The sequence below is a fragment of the Lepisma saccharinum genome, chromosome 2, assembly GCF_977018435.1.
Source record: "Lepisma saccharinum chromosome 2, izLepSacc3.1, whole genome shotgun sequence".
Classification (NCBI taxonomy): Eukaryota; Metazoa; Arthropoda; class Insecta; order Zygentoma; family Lepismatidae; genus Lepisma; species Lepisma saccharinum.
Genome location: NC_139230.1, coordinates 154,766,655 through 154,788,349, shown reverse-complemented (window position 1 = coordinate 154,788,349; position 21,695 = coordinate 154,766,655). Strand labels below are relative to the sequence as shown.

Here is a 21,695-nt window from a genome sequence, read left to right as displayed (position 1 = left end):
TGATTTTGACAAAGTTACTTTTATTAATAAATATTTGTGCTCTGCATTTCTAGAAAAAGCTAAACTTTTCCCTCACCTCCAAAGGATACTACAATGGATTACTACTATAAGTACAATCACCCGTCATTTTGAAGGGTACAATTTTTTAGCCCTACATTTGTAAGCAATAGTGAATTAAATGTGCAAGTGAACTGATGTTTATTATTGCTCATTGTTGTTCATCTAACAGATGTATTTTTAAATTGAATGTTAGTTTAGACCAAATGGTGTGCCTCTATATGGTGAAGTTTGATGCATAAAATGGCCAATGTATGTGTTCTTCAATATTCTGTATATCACAGTCATCAGTTACCTTATACAAAGGTATCTTGTGCTAACCAAGAAAATTTCTCGCCGAGATTTTATTTTCAAATTTGCAAATGAATTGCATGCACCTTATATGGGGAAAAGAAAACAGATTCCTTCCATGCCAATCAGTGCACTCCTGTGCAGTGATACCCTCAATACTTGCCAGGCTTTAAGGAAGAAAAAAAGAACAAGTACAGAGACCCTCTGTATGAACTGTAACAAGTATGTATGTGGATGGATTGAGTTGATGTTTTAAGTCCACTTTATGCACAGGAAGGCTAATGGGGACTGGACCTACAGTTTAAAAGTGGGATCCAAACCCTGGACCCCTTGATTACAAGGTGATGACGCTACCAGTATGTGGGCTATGTCCTGGAAGGGGATCATGTGGCACATTATTTAAGATGTGTGTTTTGATTGATTGATTGATTTGCTTCATTTTACTTTGCTTTTTGTTCCACTTTTGGCTAATTTGTGAAGATAAGGATGAGTGATGGCATGATGAAATTGATGAATTGACACTCGCAAACATCCATGCCCAGGCCAGGATTTGAACCCGGGGCCCCTGGCATCACAGTGTGATGTGCTAACCACTCCACCATGGGGACCAGCAAGATGTGCGTTTTCTCTGAAATAAGAGTATGCAGTTATTTTTCCCCTAAGTTTTTTTTTTTATATATATATATATATATATATATTGGATATTTTGACAGTTGAAGTTCACATTTGGTATCCTACAAGATGTGCTATATGTTTGCCCATTTTGTGTCACACAATATGCAAGACTCTTCAGACAGTCCTCATGGACATGCAATAACACTGCAGGGTCCACAGTGTCACACACTTGCTGGATCCGGTGCTGGAAGATGTCAGAGATCATTGATTTTTTTTTTTTTTTTTTGATAAACCATGGTTTAAGATGGCCCCAGTGGTAAACATCAAGGGGTGTAAGGTCCAGAGAATGAGGTGGCCACTCAGTGGGTCCTGCTGCATTTGAATTTTGTAGGAGTGTCACTTGTTTGAATGCAGCATCCGGAGTATGGATCTCTGAATGACTCCTGACACTGATGCCAAACATTGGGTACTGTGTTTCGGGCTTTTGACTAAGGATGGCATGATTGTCATTGCTGCTTCCTTGTGAGTGGCAGTTCTTGGCTGTGCACTATGTTCTCTGCCATGCACGGATCCCATTCTTCAAACATCTGCAACACTGTGGTATGTGAGATGGTGTCTCTCTCTGGATGCCGGACATTGAAATCCTCATGTGATGACCCTGGCACTGCACTCCCCACTTATCACAACAATTTTAATCCATTATTGGAGGTTAGCGCCATGTTACATCACTGGGAATGAATAAATAACCCATTCAACTGTCAAAATATCCTCACCAAATAAAGGTAGGAGAAAAATAGCTGCATATTCTTATTTCTGAGTAAACACACATCTTAAATGGCATACCACATGACCCTCTTACCATGAATACGGTGCAACTCGCTGCATACATTTTCATGCAGTGATATTCAAAGTGTAAGCAATGTATTATCCATTTCAACAATATTAGCCAGTTTTAAACTATTCTGGGGTTGTCTCTATCCCTGCTTCTGATCCCAACACTGCAGCTTGAAATGTACAGTAGACATCAATAACCATCTTCTGTTGAACCATGCTGGATACTGATGGATTGATGAAAACTAGCCCATCAAATGAGCAAGTGTGGCAGGTTGAAGGTAATAGCTGCTTAGTGCAGGAGTGGGTGGGTATTTGATTATATATGCAGACCCCTAGTAAACATCTACTGTATTTTTCTGTGCATTTCACTTCAAAATCGATGGCCTTCTTCATGTAAGCTAGGTCATACTATTCATATTAATTTCAAGTTGTAATAGTACTCATACTTCATGTTTCCCCATATTTTTTGCAGGGAACAGGGCATATCTTCAACCCTTACAATGCATCCACTCCCACCTGGTGTGATCAGTGTGGTGATATGGTGTTTGGCGTTTACAGCACAAGAAGTTTTCGGTGCAAATGTAAGTATTTTTATTAGATGATAATTTTCTTGGATCCTTTCCATCACATAAGACTGTCAATGCATGCAATATTTACAATTTATGTGTATATATGTGATTCCTGAGTGTCAACATCTACACTACCGACAAAAAGTTTAAGACCACCAGGAAAAAGTGCCAAAAATCAGTAGAAATGAATGTATTTCGTAATTAATGTACAAGAAACAGATGTAAGAATCTGCTTGGCAATGTACAAACATAGGTACATCCACTATACATACTAATGTCACCTCATATTTTGCTTTCATCAATGAGTCTGCCATGGGCCTTAATGACAGCAGCGCAAACATGTGGCATGCGCTTCAATAGTTTGTCCAGATAGGATGGTTGAATGTTACGCCAGGCATCGTTGATGAATTCCCATAGCTGTTGAGTGTTTCTGGGTAACTTCTTCCTGATGTCCCTATCGATTTGGTCCCATAGCAGTTCAATTGGTGAAAGATCAGCAGACTGCGGTGGCCACGTCATGAGAACTTATGCCCCTTCTGTTGCCTTGCGTTCCAAATACCGAGTGCACAATTTGGATGTATGTTTGGGATCATTATTTTGTTGAAAAATAAACCCATTACCAACAAGACGACGACCATAGGGGATGGCATGGTGCACCAATATCTGATGATTCTCTTCTTTTACCAATGTTCCCTGAATTGTATGATGGTCCCCCTTCTGGTTTCTGACAAAACATCCCCACAACATTACACTTCCACCTCCATGTTTCACTGTGGGAACAAAACACTCTTCTTTCAATCTCTCGCCGACCTTTCGACGCACAAAGGTTCGCCTATTGCTGCCAAATAATTCATATTTGGATTCGTCGGTTTAGAGTACCCGTTTCCAGTTATCCACAGTCCAACCTTGGTGCCATTTAGCCCAGGCCAGTCGGTCCGTCTTGTTCACACGTCATAACAATGGCTTTCTAGCAGCTACTCTGCCATGCAGCCCTTCTTCACGCAACTTATTCTTCACCGTTGACACAGACACAGGCGTCACTCTGCTGTTATTCAGGGAAGCAGCGATGACTGGTGCTGTTAGGCGCCTGTTCCGTTTGCTAGTTACTGTAATATATCTATCGTCAGCTGCAGACGACGAGCTCTTCCACTACGTGCACGGTCAGCATGACTGTTGGTTTTACGGTATCTGTCCAATGCACAATGAACACCAGTCTTGGAAATATTCAGTTTTCTTGCTATTTCGCATTCCTAATAACCTTCATTTTTCAGTGCACATATCACAGCATGCTTTTCAACCGAAATCGCCTGTTCCCCACAATGACGGGCCATTTCACACAGCTCCACTTACCTTGCACACTTCACACACAATAATGGGCTCGCAATGTCGCCTGCATGAACAGCAACTGACCCTGAGCCACTGATAAGGAAGCGCATGAGGCTGGCTACCGTACTGCCGCTTTCACGCACACAGCTGCAATGTTGCCAGCTTCAGCAACGCTTATGTCACTTTCCATTTTGCCAACCACATACTACACATTCGGCAAAATATTGGATTCGCGTCTTGCAAGGTTCAACCTAGACTACATTGCATTTTCCATGTGTATCATGGATCATGTCTTTCTTGGACAGGAACCGTTGGTTCCATACAACACTCCATATTGATTTTTTGGCCGTTTTTCATGGTGGTCTTAAACTTTTTGTCGGTAGTGTATATTTATGTATGCAAAACATCTTGACCACTTGCCACAAATCCTTGACTAAAAATCTTCATATAGAAGATTCATGTCATGTGGAATATAAAAATGAGACACAATAGTTATGAAATTTAAATTCAGAATGGTTATCATCACTAGGAAGTTGATTTTTGTATAAATACCTCTCCTTTTTTTCTTTTGCCTCCACCATAATTGAGGTGCCTAGAGTCAAAACTCTCCAAATCCAATTTTTAGAAATGAGGTAAGAATTATGTCTTATGCTTGTATGTACAAAGAATTGGAAAATCACACTCTTTTCACTCACAAGCCACATGTAGACAAATTAAGTTTGTTTACCCTTTCTTATTTTAATATAATAAAAACCCACTGAAAACATTCATGTTGTAGACAGTTAAATTTGGCAACAAACACCTGATCCTTACTCGGATATAAGAATCTGCTATAGGGTCATTCCACGCCATTTCAAGTAGGTCATGTCACCCACCAACTCGGATTTCGATAAAATTTGGTATCCACCCTACCCTTCCTTTATGGTTGAAAGAAACCTCCTAATTTTTTTTTCACTCTAACTCAAACTGTTTTCATTTTACAGCACTTTGAAAAATCTTTAAATCAGTGTTGTCTGTCACTCTTGAGACCCTCAACACAAGATACCCTTGCTTACATTTTATTTCTTTTCTCCTTAACCAATGATCAGATTTCTTTGAAATTTTACACAAAGTTCATTGAAATAATGAGGATTTTTTAAAAAAATACATCAGCACTCAAAAAGTTTAAAAATGCCTATAAAAAGACTAATAATGGACTTGTAGCCTAATTTATGTGGTTGGAAAACTAGGTTACGAAAATCTGAATTTTAATCATGTGGGTATGATGGAACCAAAAGCTTTTTATGTTGGAAATCATTTCAACAAATTTCTCAACAAAAAATAATTTTTTTTGTTTTTTAATCCCTTCCAATGAAAATTTACGTTTTTTGGACATTGCCTAAAATTTCAGGGTCAATCTGTACCAAATGGTCCACCACTGGTCGCTCGACCATTTTTAAAATTTTTCCTTTGTTTGTCGTTGTAACCCCTGTACAAGGGTAGTTCAAAACAGGCATTATTTTTCTAAAACTAGACTTTGTTTGAAAATGGCGGCCATTTTTGTTTCAAGACTTGCAACATTTTTGGCCTATGCAGACAGTTGCGATAATTATGATAACTCAGCTAAGAAAAATATGGAAATCGGGGGTACAAAACATTGTTTTTGGTACATTTCAGGCTACATTTTATATTCTGTATCTTTTTTTACCACATCTAATGCAAATGGCTGAAAATTAGGGTCAAAACTGACTGATATTCAATTTTGAAGGGAAATCAATGTATAGGATATATTTTTTTTTAGTAGGTAAGCAATGAAATATCAGAGAGATGTGAAAAACAATTAGGGGTTTCTTTCAACCATAAAGGAAGGGTGTATACCAAATGTCATCGAAATCGGAGGGTGTGTGTGACAAATCTTAGTTTTTGCATTGATTCATGTGGAATGATCCTATATCCAATCAATATTTTCCTGTAGTTTGCTTGTTTATGAACTAATACTCACAAAATATTGCAAAAATGATTACTTTCATATTCAGAAAATCAAAAATTAAAAACAATTCACAACAATTTTGGTTCTAGGCACAGTTCATAATCTTTGAATACAGAGATTCATTTAAATGTATATGAACAATTTTGATAACGTTTTGTAGTACATTTTTTTTTTTTGCATATTAAGTGGGGGGGCTAATTTTTTTGCTCAAAATCATGTTCTGCCTTGATACCTTTCATCTTGATATCCATTGCATTGCTACACTATCTATCTAAGAAAAAGTATCTAAACTTGAAGTGTTTACCAGTGATTGTGATAGCGTGATGCGAAGAAAGGAAAGTCAAATCTCAATAAATCTCATATTTTTCATTAATCCTTTCGATTTATCTAGGATCACAGGTGCACCCAGAATTTTTTAAGGAAAGGTGGGGGGGGGGGCAAATGAGAAAAGAATATGAGCCTTCTAGTTACGAGGGTCACACCAAAAGTAATTAATTTTTTGAATGCAAATCTATAACAGCAGAAGAATGAGAGTTGTGTGGTAGGTAGCGTTATGTTTCATGCATCCTTTAATGTTGTAAGACAACAGGAACTTTCATCACATGACCAGTATTACTCCTAACAAAATGCGGACAAATGTGCTGTTATTGAATTTCTCATTAAAGAGGAAATCCCTGCTGCAGATATTCACCAGAGACTTCAACGTGCCCATGGAAATTGTGTATGGATGCTAGTAGTTTTAGAAGATGGGTGAAATAAAGTTGGGAACATGAGCATCCATTCATTCAGATGTCTTGTAGGCAAGCCACTACATCATCTGCAAATTTCCCTGCGGAGGTAAGATCAAAGTTTACAGACTGAAGAAATTTTCTAAGAGGCAGATTAAAATTAAGCATTTTCTGAGCAGCAAAGAGTGCAACCAAAAATACTATTCTTTATATAGGTCGTAAGTATTGATGAGCTACGGATTAAGAATCTTTATCTGACCATGTAGTTATTTCTTCTTGTGGTGCTACAACAGCATCTAGCAGTTGAACAGATATTTTCAGAGCATCATAGCATTGAACCCACCTTGTTGGATTAACTATTTTAATCCACATTTTTCCCAGTCAGACAATATAAATTCAGCTAGTAGAAGAGCTTGTGGGGCATTGTTAAAATCAAACTCATTGAAGCACTTGTTTTTTCACATTTTGATTACTGCGATTCTGTCTGCTCTTGCCTATAATATGAGCTGGCTCAATGTCTTCAACGAAATATGGGGATCACTTATCTATTTATCATACGAAACTTAATTATCTCAATTTAATCGATTGGTGAAACTTCCAGAGCTTACACAAAATTACACAACCTTACTCTTCTCTACAGAGCAAAAACAAAAAACTGTTTATCTCTTGAGCAGATTTGCTTTCTTGATTAATGGCTCCTTGCCAGGGTTACGGCGAAGACTTCAACAGCTGATGTGGCAGAGGAGTCCTTTGGTATGGCGCAGAGGATGGAAGAGGAAACCCTCCCTTCTAAGGTTAAATAAAAAGGGAACCACTGATTTGTGGTGAAGAGGGATGTTCCAAGACTAAGGGATACAACCCTGACAGAAAGCAGCATGCTTGGATGCTTCAGGTGGCAGCCCCACCACGAAGCTCGAGTGCTATAGGCCAATAACCTGCACATCTTAAATTACCTTATTAAAGAAACTAAAGTGAAACCCAACGGGACAGATGCTTTGACAACAGCCTTTGATGTTAAACTGAAAACAAAGATAGGATGTTGTAATATCAGAACTCTGAAAGAAAGCTCAAAAGTAAAACAAGTGGAAGGAGAAATGGAAAAAATACAAACTAGAAATTCTTGGGTTGAGTGAGGTGAAACTTTGGTGAAATAACAACACAAGAAGGAAATACAATTCTGTATTCAGGACAAATAGGAGATAATGCAGAACACAGGAATGGCGTAGGGAAACTCCTAAAAAGAATAGCAAAGAAGAGCCTAATAGAATGGAAGGCCATCTCCGACAGAATGATTACAGCTAGGTATAGAACCTGCTTTAGAAATATAACTATAATACAATGTTATGCTCCCACAGAGATAACAGAAATTGAGAGGAAAGATGAATTTTACCAACAATTAAATGACACAATAAAAAATGTGGAGAAGAAAGATATTTTGATCCTCATGGGTGACATGAATGCCAAGAGGAGCGGATATTGCCAGTGATCACCATCTTGTGGTAGGCAATTTTAAGCTAAAAATAATGTCATCATACAAGAAGTTTAAATGAAGAAAAAAGAAAATTAATGTTCAAAGATTTACAGAGAAAGCAAAACAAAAATAATTTAAATTAGAAATAAATAATAGATTCAAAGTTCTCTCAGAAAGTACACAGTACGAATCAGATATTGAGACAAATTGGGAAAATGTAAAGAGAATCTACTTAGAAACTGGAGAAATTGTATTTGGTATTAGAAATCAGCTACTCAGATACAAAAAAGACTGGACGTCTGAAGACACTTGGGAAGTAATAAAAAATAGGAAACAAGCAAAACAAAAAATAAACCAAAGCAAAACAATATTACAGAAAGCAGCAACCCAAACAGAGTACTCGGATATAGATAAATAGGTGAAGAAATGTGTGAGGAGAGATAAGCGGAAATGGGTAGAGGACTTAGCACAAAATGCAGAAGAGGCAGAAAAGAGAGGTGACTTAAAACAGTTATATGACATGTCTAAGAAATTATCCAGACGAGCATTCAGGAAGAGTAAACTGGTGAGAGATACAAATGGTAATCTGTTGCTAACCCAAGAACAACAAATGGAAAGATGGAGAGAATATTTTTCAGACATATTGAATAGGGATGGGAAAAGAGAAGAAGTTTGTAACAAAATAAAAGTAGAAGAGACTAGAAGAGATACCAAAATTAAACTAGACCCCCAACTGAAACAGAAGTGAGACTAGCAATAAAGCAAATTAAGAATGGCAAGGTTCCTGGAATGGATAACATTAATCCAGAACTAATCAAAGCTAATGTGCAAACTTCCATTAACCTATTACAACTGCTGTTAGAGAAAATATGGAATGAAGAAAGAGTTCCATTAGAATGCAGAGAAGGTTTAATAGTAAAGCTGCCAAAAAAGGGAGATACAACTAATTGTACAAACTGGAGGGGAATAACTTTGCTACGTATACCAAGCAAGATATTATTGAGAATAATCTTAAATAGAGTGAAGGATGTTGTAGAATCAAGACTGAGGAAGGAAAAAGCTGGTTTCCACAGACAACGTAGTTGTGTCGATTTAATAAATACTCTTAAGAATAATTTTGGAACAAAACAGTGAATGGCAAGCCACTTTATTATATCTTACATTCATGGACTTTGAATAGGCTTTTGACTCACTAAATAGAAGTCATGTGGCAGACATTAGCAGATTATGGTAGGGTGACCAGAGGTCCTCTTTTATCTGGACGTGTCCTTCTTTTTAGGTGTCTGTCTGACATCCGGGCAGATTTTTTTAGAAATTGGTAAATGTCTTCCCTTTTTTTGGAAAGAGTTTAGCATAGACCATAGCAAATGTGCGGCATAGAGAACACATAAGGGTTCATTTAAGGCATATCACTTATGGCACATTAAGTATTCGAGCAATACTCACATAGCATCTGGGAGCTGAACAAGACCACTTTGCCGACTGAGTCATTAGTATTATTCTAACTCATTGCTTCGTCCTCAGACTGGAACGCAGTAGTATGTGCAGTTAGTTCCTTTTCGAATGATTGATTGATTTGGTTTATGTATGGTTAGCTGGGAGAACAGTGACAGGTTGAACCTCACCCTAAAATAAAGAAAATTTGATTTTACAACTTTTCTGCCACTTTTGGATCACCATGAACATGAGGATGAGCGATGATATGATGATCTTGATGAAGTGACACTCACAAAGAACACCCATGCGCAGGCCGGGATTCGAATCCGGAACTCCTGGTGCCATAGCACGCTGTCCTAACCACTCCAACACAGAGGTCTGCCAGCTTTTTTTTTCGGGTCATACATACGCGATACAGAAACACATAGTGAGAATTTTGATAATTACGTATTATTTATTTTTATGAAATAACGAAGCGAAAGTGTAAATTCAACAATCATCTCGCAAGAAAATATCCAGCTTTAGAAGGAAGGAAGAAACGAATATGAGGTAAAGTGTAAGGTGGCTGTCACTTTTCCCTGCTGTTGAAACAGTGCTAGAAATGTTCTCGGAATTAAAATAATATTTCTTGTCCCAATCTAAACTGCACTATGATGCCAGGGGTCTTGGGTTTAAATCCGAGCATGGATGTTTGCGAGTGTCCATTCATCAATGTCATCATATCATCGCTCAAATTAGCCAAAAGTGGCACAAAAAGCGAAGTAAAATAAAGCAAATCAATCAACCAATCAATTTTAACTACCTAAAATTCAAATTAGTTTTTTTTTTTTTAAATAAGCGAAGCTTACATTTGCATTCACTTATGGGGATATTTCATTCTAATATCCATGAATTGGAAAAGGAGCAAAATTCTGTGCTTCAAATTGCAGCTATTCGTAATTATTATTGTCAAGTGTTAAATAATAGATTAGTACAGGGGTTTTTGAAACTTTTTCTGTCGTGCCTCCCTGCAGCTGACGCACCTCCAATATATAAATACATGTGACCGTGAAAGACCAACACAAAACCTATTCATTTGTTTATTTACTATTGGTACACACACAAGTAATGAAAACATAATGTAATTAAAATATATATATATATATATATATTTTAATTACATTTGAAGCTAGTTCCAATTCACTCAGGGATATGATATTCATGAGGAAAAAAATAATACAGAGTATAAAAACCTCGATGATAGATGTAAATAACAGGAATATTAAAATGTTTAGCAAAGTCAATTGAATGTATGTGCTTGCTTGGCTTCACACAGTTTTTCACATGGGAATTCATATTTTGAAATGGGAAGATGTATATCATTCTGGATATTTACTCTTAATCTGTATTTGGACTTGATCACCGCCATGGTTGATAATCCAGTTTTGGAAGGTATGGCATGGTTTTCATCTACAAGATACAAGAGCAATTTCTGTCTCAGTTCAAAAACACGGGAGATGACATTGCCAAGGGACAACCAATGTTACTTACAATAATACGAAAGAAGATATTATTTACACATTTTAAACTTTCAAAAAGAAGTATTTTTTCAGAAGTTGTCTCGCCTCCCATGCAAAACTTGGGTGCCTCCACAGGGAGGCACGCCTCACAGTTTGAATACAACTGGATTAGGAGCTTTGTTTCTTTGCTTAAAGGTAAGAGAAAATTATTGAAAAAGACCATCTGAGAAGTATCTGTGAGCAAAGTGTTGGTAAGATTGTTTATATTGATTAAATTATGAGTAATGGCAAATGTGTTGTCATTTTTTGCGGTATCCTTTTTTTATGGCTTTGTCCTCCTTTTTCGCCATGCTCTGTCCTCATTTTTGAATGTATGTGTCTGGTCACCCTAGATTATGGTATTCGAACAATATTTCTATTAGTACTAAATGCAGTTATGAAGAAAACAATGGGTTGTAGGAAAAGAGAAATACAATGGGGACTCAAAGATAGACTAGAAGATTTAGATTTTGCGGATCACATCTGCTTATTAGCACAAAGACTTAGCAACATGAAGGAGAAACTAAAAAGACTACAGGAGGAAGCGAAGATAGCAGGACTTACTATTAACGTGAACAAGACTAAAGAAATGAGAGTCAATGAAAGAGGAAAAGAAAAATTGAATGTTTGTCATGAGCTGGTTGAACAAGTAGAGTCATTTACATACTTAGGAAGTATCATAACATATATATATATGTCAGATGAAGACATACAAAATAGAATAAAGAAAGCCAATGGGGCATTTATACAACTGTATCCCATTTGGAAAGCCTGCAATATTTCTAGAAAGACAAAAATAAGAATTTTCAATACAAATGTATAAACCACTTTTACTGTATGCTTGTGAAACATGGAAAACCACACAAGCTAACACAAAAAGGATACAAGTCAGGCGTATCCTCAATATAAAATGGCCAGAAATAATATCAAATGAAGAATTATGGAGAGAAAGTAAACAACAGCCAATTGCAACCCAAATAAAAAGAAGAAAATGGAGTTGGTTAGGACACACCTTACGAAAACCAACTGGAGCAATAGAGAAAGCAGCCTTAGACTGGGACCCCCAAGGAGCCCAGAAAATTGGACGTCTGAAGAAGACATGGAAGAGAACAGTAGTAGAAGAAGCAGCCGAGAAAGGAAAACATGGAGAGAGGTCAAGGAGTTGGCACGTCACAGAGCCAAATGGAGGCATTTCACTGAAGTCCTATGCTCCTGATGGAGCAAAAGGAATTAAGTGAAGTAAGTCAAGATTTGCTTTCTGATTTCCACAGCCTTGACACCAAATTGCGTGAGAGATATCAACTACTCATCCTCCTTTATAACTCAAATTTGTTTCAAAATTTTTCACGTTAGTGAAGGCTTACTCAGGGCACACACTGAATTTGCTTAATTGCAGAAAAACACTGAAACCCATTAATCAATGCAATATGCCAACTTTCAAATTATTGTCAGGAGTAAGTGAGTGTGTGTGTGTGTCACGCACATTTTTGTGTGCCTGTGGGTGTAGGTTGCTTTTATTCTTGTAGGTAATTTAGACTTTTATTCTTGCACAGTGGTTCGGATTCCACTTTAAACTGCAGGTTCATTCTTGATTAGCCTATCTGTGTTATGCATAGTGGACCAACAATTCAATTCCACTTGCCTCACTTAATAATAGTGCCACAATTCGCTTCTTCATACAGCATTTTTGTCCAAGGTGCAGCTAGATTAACTGCTATAAAGAAGCAAACTAAGCCACTACTAAATGAGGCGAGTGTACACAGCAATATATAACTATGCAACATCCTGTCAAAATTGCCATTATCGTGAATACATTATTCATATCGTAGGAATTAATCTTGCATCCTCGGTTTTTATCATATCATAAATTTATATAAGAAGCTTGAATGACCACCACCACCTGACATAGTAATATGTATTGACTTTTTTTTTTTAACTGTGCATAAGTTGCATCATGCAACCTGGAGTACTGCTCATGATTTTGGTAATTTAAAGCTGGTTGCATTGTCAAATCTACATTTTTCTGTTGACCATAGGACTACGAATTGAAACGCTAGATGCATTATTGTATAGAGTGACCATAAACAAAAGAACCTTCGGCCAGAATCCTTTGCGCACCTTCCCCTCCACGTGGGAGTACAGTGCACAGGAGTCACGTGTCTGTGCATGTTCTTTTGCGTGTGGTTCCACACTATCAGAATTCATTTCCACGTATCTTCCTGCCCATGAAAATATCCATCATTACTGTTTTTGTTGCACATGAACTGAAACAGGAAGTGAATATTTTGCATTCATGTTTTCCTTAAAATACATGTTATTTTATAACACATGGTTGCATTATTGGTATCATTAAATGTTTGTATTTTTACTAGGAATGGGACAAATTAATTGGTACGCTGTTGGTATCCGAATATAGGCATATCGATGTATCAGTAAAATTAAAATTAAAAATCTGACCAATCCATTATAACTAGAGCCTATAGAATTACAACTTATAAATTTTGTGCAAAATTCTAGTTTATTACTTTTGATGGATTACAATTCATATGTAGAGTTTGTAGAGAACATATATGAATACAATTTCCCTGTCATGTTTTTTTAATTATTATTTTTACACAGAGTAGTTTGTGGGGGGGAGTGTACTCTTATTATTTTGTCTTGTCTCATGTGCTTTTTATTGTTTTTCTTCTCTAGTGAACAGACTGTGAATGTTGAATGTGATACTAGCGAGAGATATGTAGCAGCATGGCAGCATGTGATGGTAGCATGCAAATATGTTATGTTCAGTATTACATAAGCTTCAATACCTAAGAAGATAGAATTAATTTTAAGCCCACTGTTATAAAGTTGTAGATGAAATGTACCAGTCTGTGTTTTATGTAATTGAACAAGTACTATAAAATTTAACACTTGTGATGAAAAAAATATGAGCGAAAAAAAAAATTGTTACTTTCTTGCTTTGTTGAGTGCACTAAATTTTATTCCTGTGTTGATTTTTCAAGATTTTTTAAATATTGCATATGCAGAGTATTACATATTTTTCCTTTTTGTTAATGGATTTTTTTTATCACTATAATTTTATCTTGCCACATTTGCTTCCATATTCTGCATTCACATTTGGCTGCTTGCAATATTTACATGAAATACAGTATGAAGTTATTGTTACAAAAATTAGACAAAACTTAAATTTCCATTTGCTGGTATAAGCAGTAGCATTTATTTTTGCCTTTGTTATTTTCTTCACCTTCTAGTTACAAAGGTTAGTTGAAGTGTAAAGCAAATGGTGTATGGAGAAAGGAGAAAAGCCTTGACTATAATAATAATAAATATAACACGAGTAGCTTAGTGACAATAAAGATGCGTGGAAAAGGATCACATATTTCAGAAACTGTGCCATTTTCTAGAAGATAAATTTTGCACTCACATGCACATAGAATAACTTTGAGAATGGCAAATGTGGGAATCCTTTTACAACAAATGTCTTTACATGTTAGCTTTTAGACCGAAGTGACAAGTGGCATGTGTCACTTGGGAACCCTCCAAACAAGAGGAATGTTTCACCCCATAGCAGCATGAGATGCTGCACAAGCCTCCACTCAATTAGTGGAATCCCTAAGTAACATGTGACACTTGCTACTTGTAGCTTCTATGAAATCTTCTTACTCAGCTCCTCATGATATATCTTAATACTAATGCTTGTGATGAGAGTGGTTCAACATGGGGTGGTTGGTTTGGTGTTGTTCCAGTTGGAGATGCTAGTGAGAAGATAAAATAGGTCTGTCTGCTTTGCTGGGTTAACCACCAAACATCATCAAACCAGACCTTGGTAATTAAGGGAGAATTCACACCAAAGAGACACGTGGCACGAGAGTTTCACACTGAAGAGAGATGCATGCAACAAGAGACACTTGTTTCTTTGCTCAGTTCGCATGATGGTACTAAAAAAATTGCATTGATTAGTTTATTAGTCACCCGAAAAAAATGTAACAAGAGACAATGTTACATGTAAATCGTGTTGTAGAATTTGTGCAAGTTATTGAAACTTGGGAGAGGCATTTTGTGCATGAGAAAACGGAGAAATAATATGCACTGACCTCAAACTGTACGAGGGATATTCCTGAGTAAACAAAAAAGATTGATATGACAATTCTATTGTCGAAGGTGGGGATCGAACTTCTGGTTTGGCCAAGTTCCCAATGTAAACAAGTGGAATACACATTGTCTTCAAGTTTATTTTGTTATAAGAGATCGGATACAAATTGGATCACTTAAAATTTTTAAGTGATATAGAGAAACAAAAGTATCTTCAAATAATTGGGAAGTACCTGGATCTTTTGGATGCAGATATAAGGAACAATACTAATATTTTCCAAGGCAATGTTGATCTTCTACCAACAGTTTTGTTTTTGAAAAGACTTCTGTAGGTTGAAATGAAGCTTACATTAATTATAAACATTGAAATACTTCGATTACAGCAGTAAAAGAAGTAATAATAATTACTAGAGTTATAATTATTATTGTTGTTTATTATTATCATGCTATTCGATCCACAAGCCGAGTGAATATCCAGCACAACTCTTTTCCATTAATTCTAGGGCTGAGCCGATACAGATTCCGATACCTTAACCAATTCCTACCGATACTGATACTTGTATAATTCCAGTTTAAAATAAAAAAGGCTAGTTACTTAGTCACAATACTCATTATATCACTTAAAATGTCCTTTGACATTTTATGTGAACTTCTATTTACCCCCAGAGGATTTTAAAAAAAAACGTTTTTGAAATGTTGCAAGCATTGTTGGATTATTATAAGTGTAGCTGCTTCATTTCATGATCTCCAATTTCACTGTACACATCTTTAAGGGGAGAGAAAGTTATAGCATGCAAAATTTATGTAGTGCATATAGCATACAGCTTGCACAACAAATGCAAAATAAATACACATGTAGACAACATTCTTATCGTTTGGATTAACTTGGAGAGGGAGGAAAACGGCTGAAAAATATTCACAAGTACAGATCTGTATATTTCATGCTCATTTAGCAGCTCTGTATATGCCCTGCTGTCCATTATTCTCTGTAATTTGCAATAAAAGCAAGTCACTGCAGTTTCGGCATCAGGCAGCAGTCACATAGAAGGGTAGAGCACAAGAAGAAAATACACAACCCTCCCTCCCACAGTGATATTTATCCCTTTCACACGAACTCCGGAATGAGCCTAGCATTATAATAATTATAATAATGTTGGTTTTGAAAACATCACATTCTTAACCCACAAGTTTGCGAATGAATGGTTTCTTTTATTTCCACATAGCATTGACCACCAGGCAGTTACATGCCTTTAGGTGCAGCACTTTCACTTTCGCCCTGCCTTTGATCTTGTCATCTGCTTCCCAGGAGGGTGTATCATTTTCGGAAACGTACATGGAATTCTTGTAGGGGACCGCAACGTGTCACAAGGAAGAGTGAATGAACTTTTGAAAGGACAAATCTTGACAAATGAGATGTTTCTCTTGGCCATTCTAGCCACTCAAAATCTTTGGTATCAGATGGTATCGCCGAAAAATATTGAACCGATACTTGCTGATACATCGGTATCGGCTCAGCCCTAATTAATTCATTTACATTTCATAGTTACTATACTGAAATTCACAGTTATTGTATTTTGTTATTAACTTTTGCAAATGTCATTCAAGTAAGGACTTTAGAAGTTAGAAACAAATTCAAAGTTTATATTGTGTGACCTCATCTAAAATTATACTTTTTCGAATTCTGAAAGCTGTGGAACCATTTATTCTTTGGATTAAATGGTTGAATGTGAGAATATAACCTGATTGCTCTGTTGAAATACTAACCAAATGAACATTATTTCTGTTATTAACAATAAAAACAACAAACTTTCTGCTTTTTTGCAACTTCAAATCAAATATTCCAATTTCCAGGGTGGAGGGGTGGACTAACCTGTTGGACACCCCCTCCCAATACCCATGAAGAGAGCACTCATCAACAAGCAAATGGCAAATGTGTTATAATATGATTATAAATAGTTCCAACTTTTAGATTTAGTTAACACATATGCGTTAGACAATTATAATTTTCGAAACACTTAAAGTATTTTCATTTGATTTGACGAAGTGCCGACTGCAGAACCTACTCCCTCATGTTTCAGTCCAATCTTTTCCCTTTATTGCCTAAATCCACTGATTTTTCCATATCGGGTCTGTCTGAAAACAATGCATAGATAACTGAGAATAATTATTTGTACCCTATCTCATGTTGAAACCAAAAGCCACACAAGGATTGTCACCTTTTCCGAAGACACTTGTGACGTATTGCTCTACTACGGTATTAGTTAGTGGAAATACCGTCACAATTTTAGTTTGTTCCTTTTTATTATTATTATTTTGGAAGTACGTGCATCTTCGGATATCAATCTGGAAATAAAGAACAAGCCTCTCCAAAAATATTCCCAGTCAGAGATACCCACCAAGCTATAAAAGGGGTTTCAAAAATAGCCCATTTCAAATAATTTTTATTTGCAGAAACTACTAATAGCCAGCTCAAAAAATAAAATATAGTTAAGTGCATCTGATCCGGTATCCTTCTTGCGTATAGCGATAACTGGTTGGAGTTTGTTTTGGCCTCGTCTAGTGCCACTCCCGACGAATTACATGTATACGTCCCTGGAAAACAAACTAATTATTCTCAAAAATACCCTCAGACAAAGAGTAAGCAAAAAAGGGGGCAACTAATCTAATTGGTGTCATGCACCCTTAAACTGCCACAATAAATTAAGATTTTTTTATCTTCTGTTTTAGTTTGGTTTTATTGTGGAACGAAGTACTTTTTTTGTGAATACATTTATTAAATATATATTTTCTGAACAAAAATAGAGAACCCTGTTCAAATCCTAATCTCTCCTTTTTTTTTCAGATTACAATAACAATTTCCTCTGAAATCATTTACAACGTTTCTTTTAACCTTCTTTCTTCTTCAACAACATACATAAAAGGTCTCAAGATATACCAACATTAATAACCAGTAAAAACAATCTAAATTGATTCATTCAAATTTTAAAACTGTGTGTCCTTTCATAAATACAAAGGCTGTCGCAGAGAAGGTGTATAGGAAAACAGCAACCTCCATTGGCTAGGGTGAAAATTTGGTTCATTAACTGCCGATTGAGACCAAAATGAGCGCAAGAGGTCAAAAAGTCGTGACTGCGTAGCAGTTAAAAGACAAGCATGCACATGGACACCTCCAAGAATCATTAAAATGAAACAAAAAAATTACAAACCACATAATTTTTATTCAGAATCAGCCATATCGAGTAGACGTACATCTTTTTCAAAATAGGCACCATTGACACCTAAGCAAGCATCCATACGCTCCTGCCACTTTGTGAATGTCTTTGAAATTTCGTCGTCAGGTAGCAAACTGAAGAAAACATCTCTCAAGAATAACCCCATGCCGTAAGAAATACCATTACTTCCTCGCGATCTTTCCTAAGCTTGCTAAAAAAAGGGAGAAAACTTGCAAGATTTCTTAAACAACAATTTAAACCTTTTTTAATTTTACCAGCCCACCTTGATTCTTTTCACAGAAACCTTCCAGTATATCCCTGACGTAATCCCAGATGTTCGGGGAGATTGGCCGTGTCACGCCCCCTCATTGCCTCAGGCAGCTGACTCATCAGGAAGGCAGGTTGTAGCGCACAAGGTATCTCTATTGCAATCGCAGCACGAAGTGTACTGTCGACTTGCGGAACAAGAAATCTGACCCGAAAAACTCGCCAGGTGGCAGCAATGTCAGTCCCAAGTGAGCTTGTGGGAGCAGACGAATTATATGACCGAAAACAATCGCAAGGCAGCTGGCTTGATTCCTTTCACAAACAGGGTGGAATGAAGAATGTGGCGAAACGGGATAAAAGATACAGTTTAAAGTCCTGATTCACCACACACTGCCTTTGCACCTTTGAATTCCATGTTATTCTTTTCAAAATCAGAAGTGCATTCCCTGCCCGCATCAAGAAAGCACATCCAGTACATAGCGCCCATACGCACAGACTAATACTCTCTGGTATATGCTAGACTTTCCAGCCTGAATAAAATTAATACCTAAACACTAGAGAAATGGTTCTCAGCCTTCATGAAACCATGACTCATTTTTTGTTTTTTTAAGTCAATGCCCTTAGCCAAAGAATTTTCCTTGTAAATACCTTTCCAGTATTTAAGATTTTATGCATGAATTAACCTGTGAAATTAAATATTGATAAATAGATTCTGGCATAATCATAAGGAGTAATAATAGTTTGATTACGTGTAGGATTGTTGACAAATATAAAAATATGGATGACGAAGTGGTAACGTCCTCTCCTTGTAATTAAGTGATCCCCAGTTCGATAACCGGTGAAAGCAAGCACATAGTGGTGCGGGTTCCACTTTAAACTGTAGGTAGTGTCCTGATAAGTATATTTGTGCAAAACTCACAACTCAAATATGATATTGGGATTATGATAGTTGTCAACAACTTTCATCAGAACCTTTTGCAGCTCAGTAAAGTTGATACGAGGGCACGGTATTGGATCGCGGCCCGCTGGTTGAGAAAAATTCACTAGAGTACTTGAACATGTTGACTGATCTATTTTGGACTAAAGTGCCTCCATACGCTGCCTTTTTCAAATGAAAGCAGTCACGTCGGAAATGGCCAAATCACGACCTTTTTACACAATGTTGAAGGCCAATTACAGTCGATAACCAAAAAATTTGATAAAGCGAAAAGAACGTTGTGTTTAAATCTTAAAACATTGTACATATCGATACTTTATTATATCAACAAATTAGAGGTTCAAACATGATGCCAGTTGGGCACTCTTTAGCTCGTTGGAGTGAAGCATTCGCTGCACATGCACGAACAACTGAGGTGACACGATACACAATATTGAGAAACGGCACAGTCTGAGAGACACAAGCGACATGTGCAGCTTTCCGCGTCTCTTCGGTGTGAATTCTCTCTAATAAGTAACACAAATTAAGGAATATGGGCAAAGGTATATTTGTAAACATGCAAGTGTTTTCTTATACTTCTCATCCAGAATTATGTGTTCATTTATCATTGCTCAAACAAATAATATATCAAATTGGTGGGTAATAAACTCTTGTTTGCCTTATTCTGTCTTCAGATCGTGAATAAAATTACTGAAGATCTAAACACAGTTTGTTCCGAACATGTGAATCTTTCAATATATATTATTTTATGCATGGGTCTATGTAGATACATGTACTTTATGTATATGTTGTGTGTAGAATTCCATAGCATGGGCATTGTTCTTTAGTGTTAAATGCTACACCAGAATATTGGTTGAAGTATTTCTTAGCATTATGTATTCAATGCATGGTGCTATGGTTGGTGTCTGAGTGAATTTGCACATGCATATGTGATAAAATGCTATTTGTTGTTAATTTTATGAAAATAATTATTTCAGTTGACATATCTGGAATGTGTTTATGTTGAAGTGCATATATGTGATCATTTAATGTACAGTACTTTTGTTGAAATTTTGTTTTCATTCTTTTGCTTGTATTTAGCACTGTCAGATGAAATATATAGTATTTTATCCAATATTAGAATTCTTTCCTAGCATTTTCATTATAATCGTAAAGCATATCTGAGCAAAAATTACAGTATATATATATTTGTATATTTGCAGTCACACATAGTATACACTTCACAACTTCTTACTTGGCTGCCTCGAAAATTTTCAGTCCAGAATTCGTAAAATTGCCAATATTGCACTCGAGCGCCAGATGAGAGAAGCCAACTTTGAGATGGGTCCCTCAACTAGATGAATAACACTGCTGTGAAATATTTCCAATCTCACACATTTCATGAACTTGGAAACTATAAACCACTAACATAACATACAAACAGAAATAATAAATTGGATTAACGATCTTGGAGAATTTTTACAATTCTACATATTCGATTTGAAATCAAATATTTTTTTTAAGGTTTGAAACATTGAATCTGATTTTGCTCCACCTGGAGGAAATCGCCATCAATTTTGAGCAGTAAGAGGTAAATTTCTGAGGAGTTTAGGTAACATTGGATTTATATTACCCAGCATAATATCGAACATTGCTCAAAGCTTCATTTTTTTCCATGACTCGTGGAGAAAATGTGTTTGGAACACAGGCAGGTGGATGTTTTCACAAACGTAAATTGTTTTTAATGATTTCTGGCCAGTAAGGTATTGTACAGTAGTTGGTAAAAGGTGGTATCCTTATCCCTTATTTTTCATCAACCATGAGAGGTCATGGGTTCAAATCCTACATTTTTTTAACTGAACGCAGACTGTACTTTCAGATATTGAACAGTGTTTGTGAAAAATTAATATTTATTATGTGTAAATGCCTCATAAATGTGGGTTAATACAACTTATGATGCTGAAATTTTGGTGGAGCTGAAGTTAGAGGAAGTCCAGGGTGAGCATCGCCCACCTTGTCAGATATTTGAGTACCCGGTAATTTACAAGTTGATGTACACCAGTGTTTATCTGACTTAATTTCTCACCATGAAAGAACTTGTGTCCCATCCACCTCTGGAGTCCTGAATATGGTTTGTTTGTTGTTTCTGCCCACTTTATGTACAGAGAGGCTAATCAGAACTGGGCCTACAGTTCAGAGTGGGATCTTCACAGGGTATCAAACTTAGGAAGTGCTGACTGTGGCACCAGCTTCTGATGAATTAAAATATATAACTAATAATAAAAAAATAAAGAAAGACAGCTAAAAGAGCATTCCTCAAACTATGCATGGGATAAAGATTTGCAGTATATACATATTATACTGTTACAAAAC

The 21,695-nt window shown here is 36.4% G+C and overlaps 1 protein-coding gene across 3 annotated transcripts in view; it reads left to right on the top strand.

Moving 5' to 3' along the window:
• Nucleotides 1–21,695, top strand: part of LOC145984153 (ras association domain-containing protein 1-like) — a 356,774-nt gene that overhangs the window by 39,224 nt on the left and 295,855 nt on the right. For all 3 annotated transcript variants that reach the window (XM_083117632.1, XM_083117628.1, XM_083117629.1), the window contains one exon: nt 2,270–2,378. In XM_083117632.1, coding sequence (XP_082973758.1) covers nt 2,270–2,378 — 109 coding nt within the window. The remainder of the gene's footprint in view (nt 1–2,269; nt 2,379–21,695) is intronic.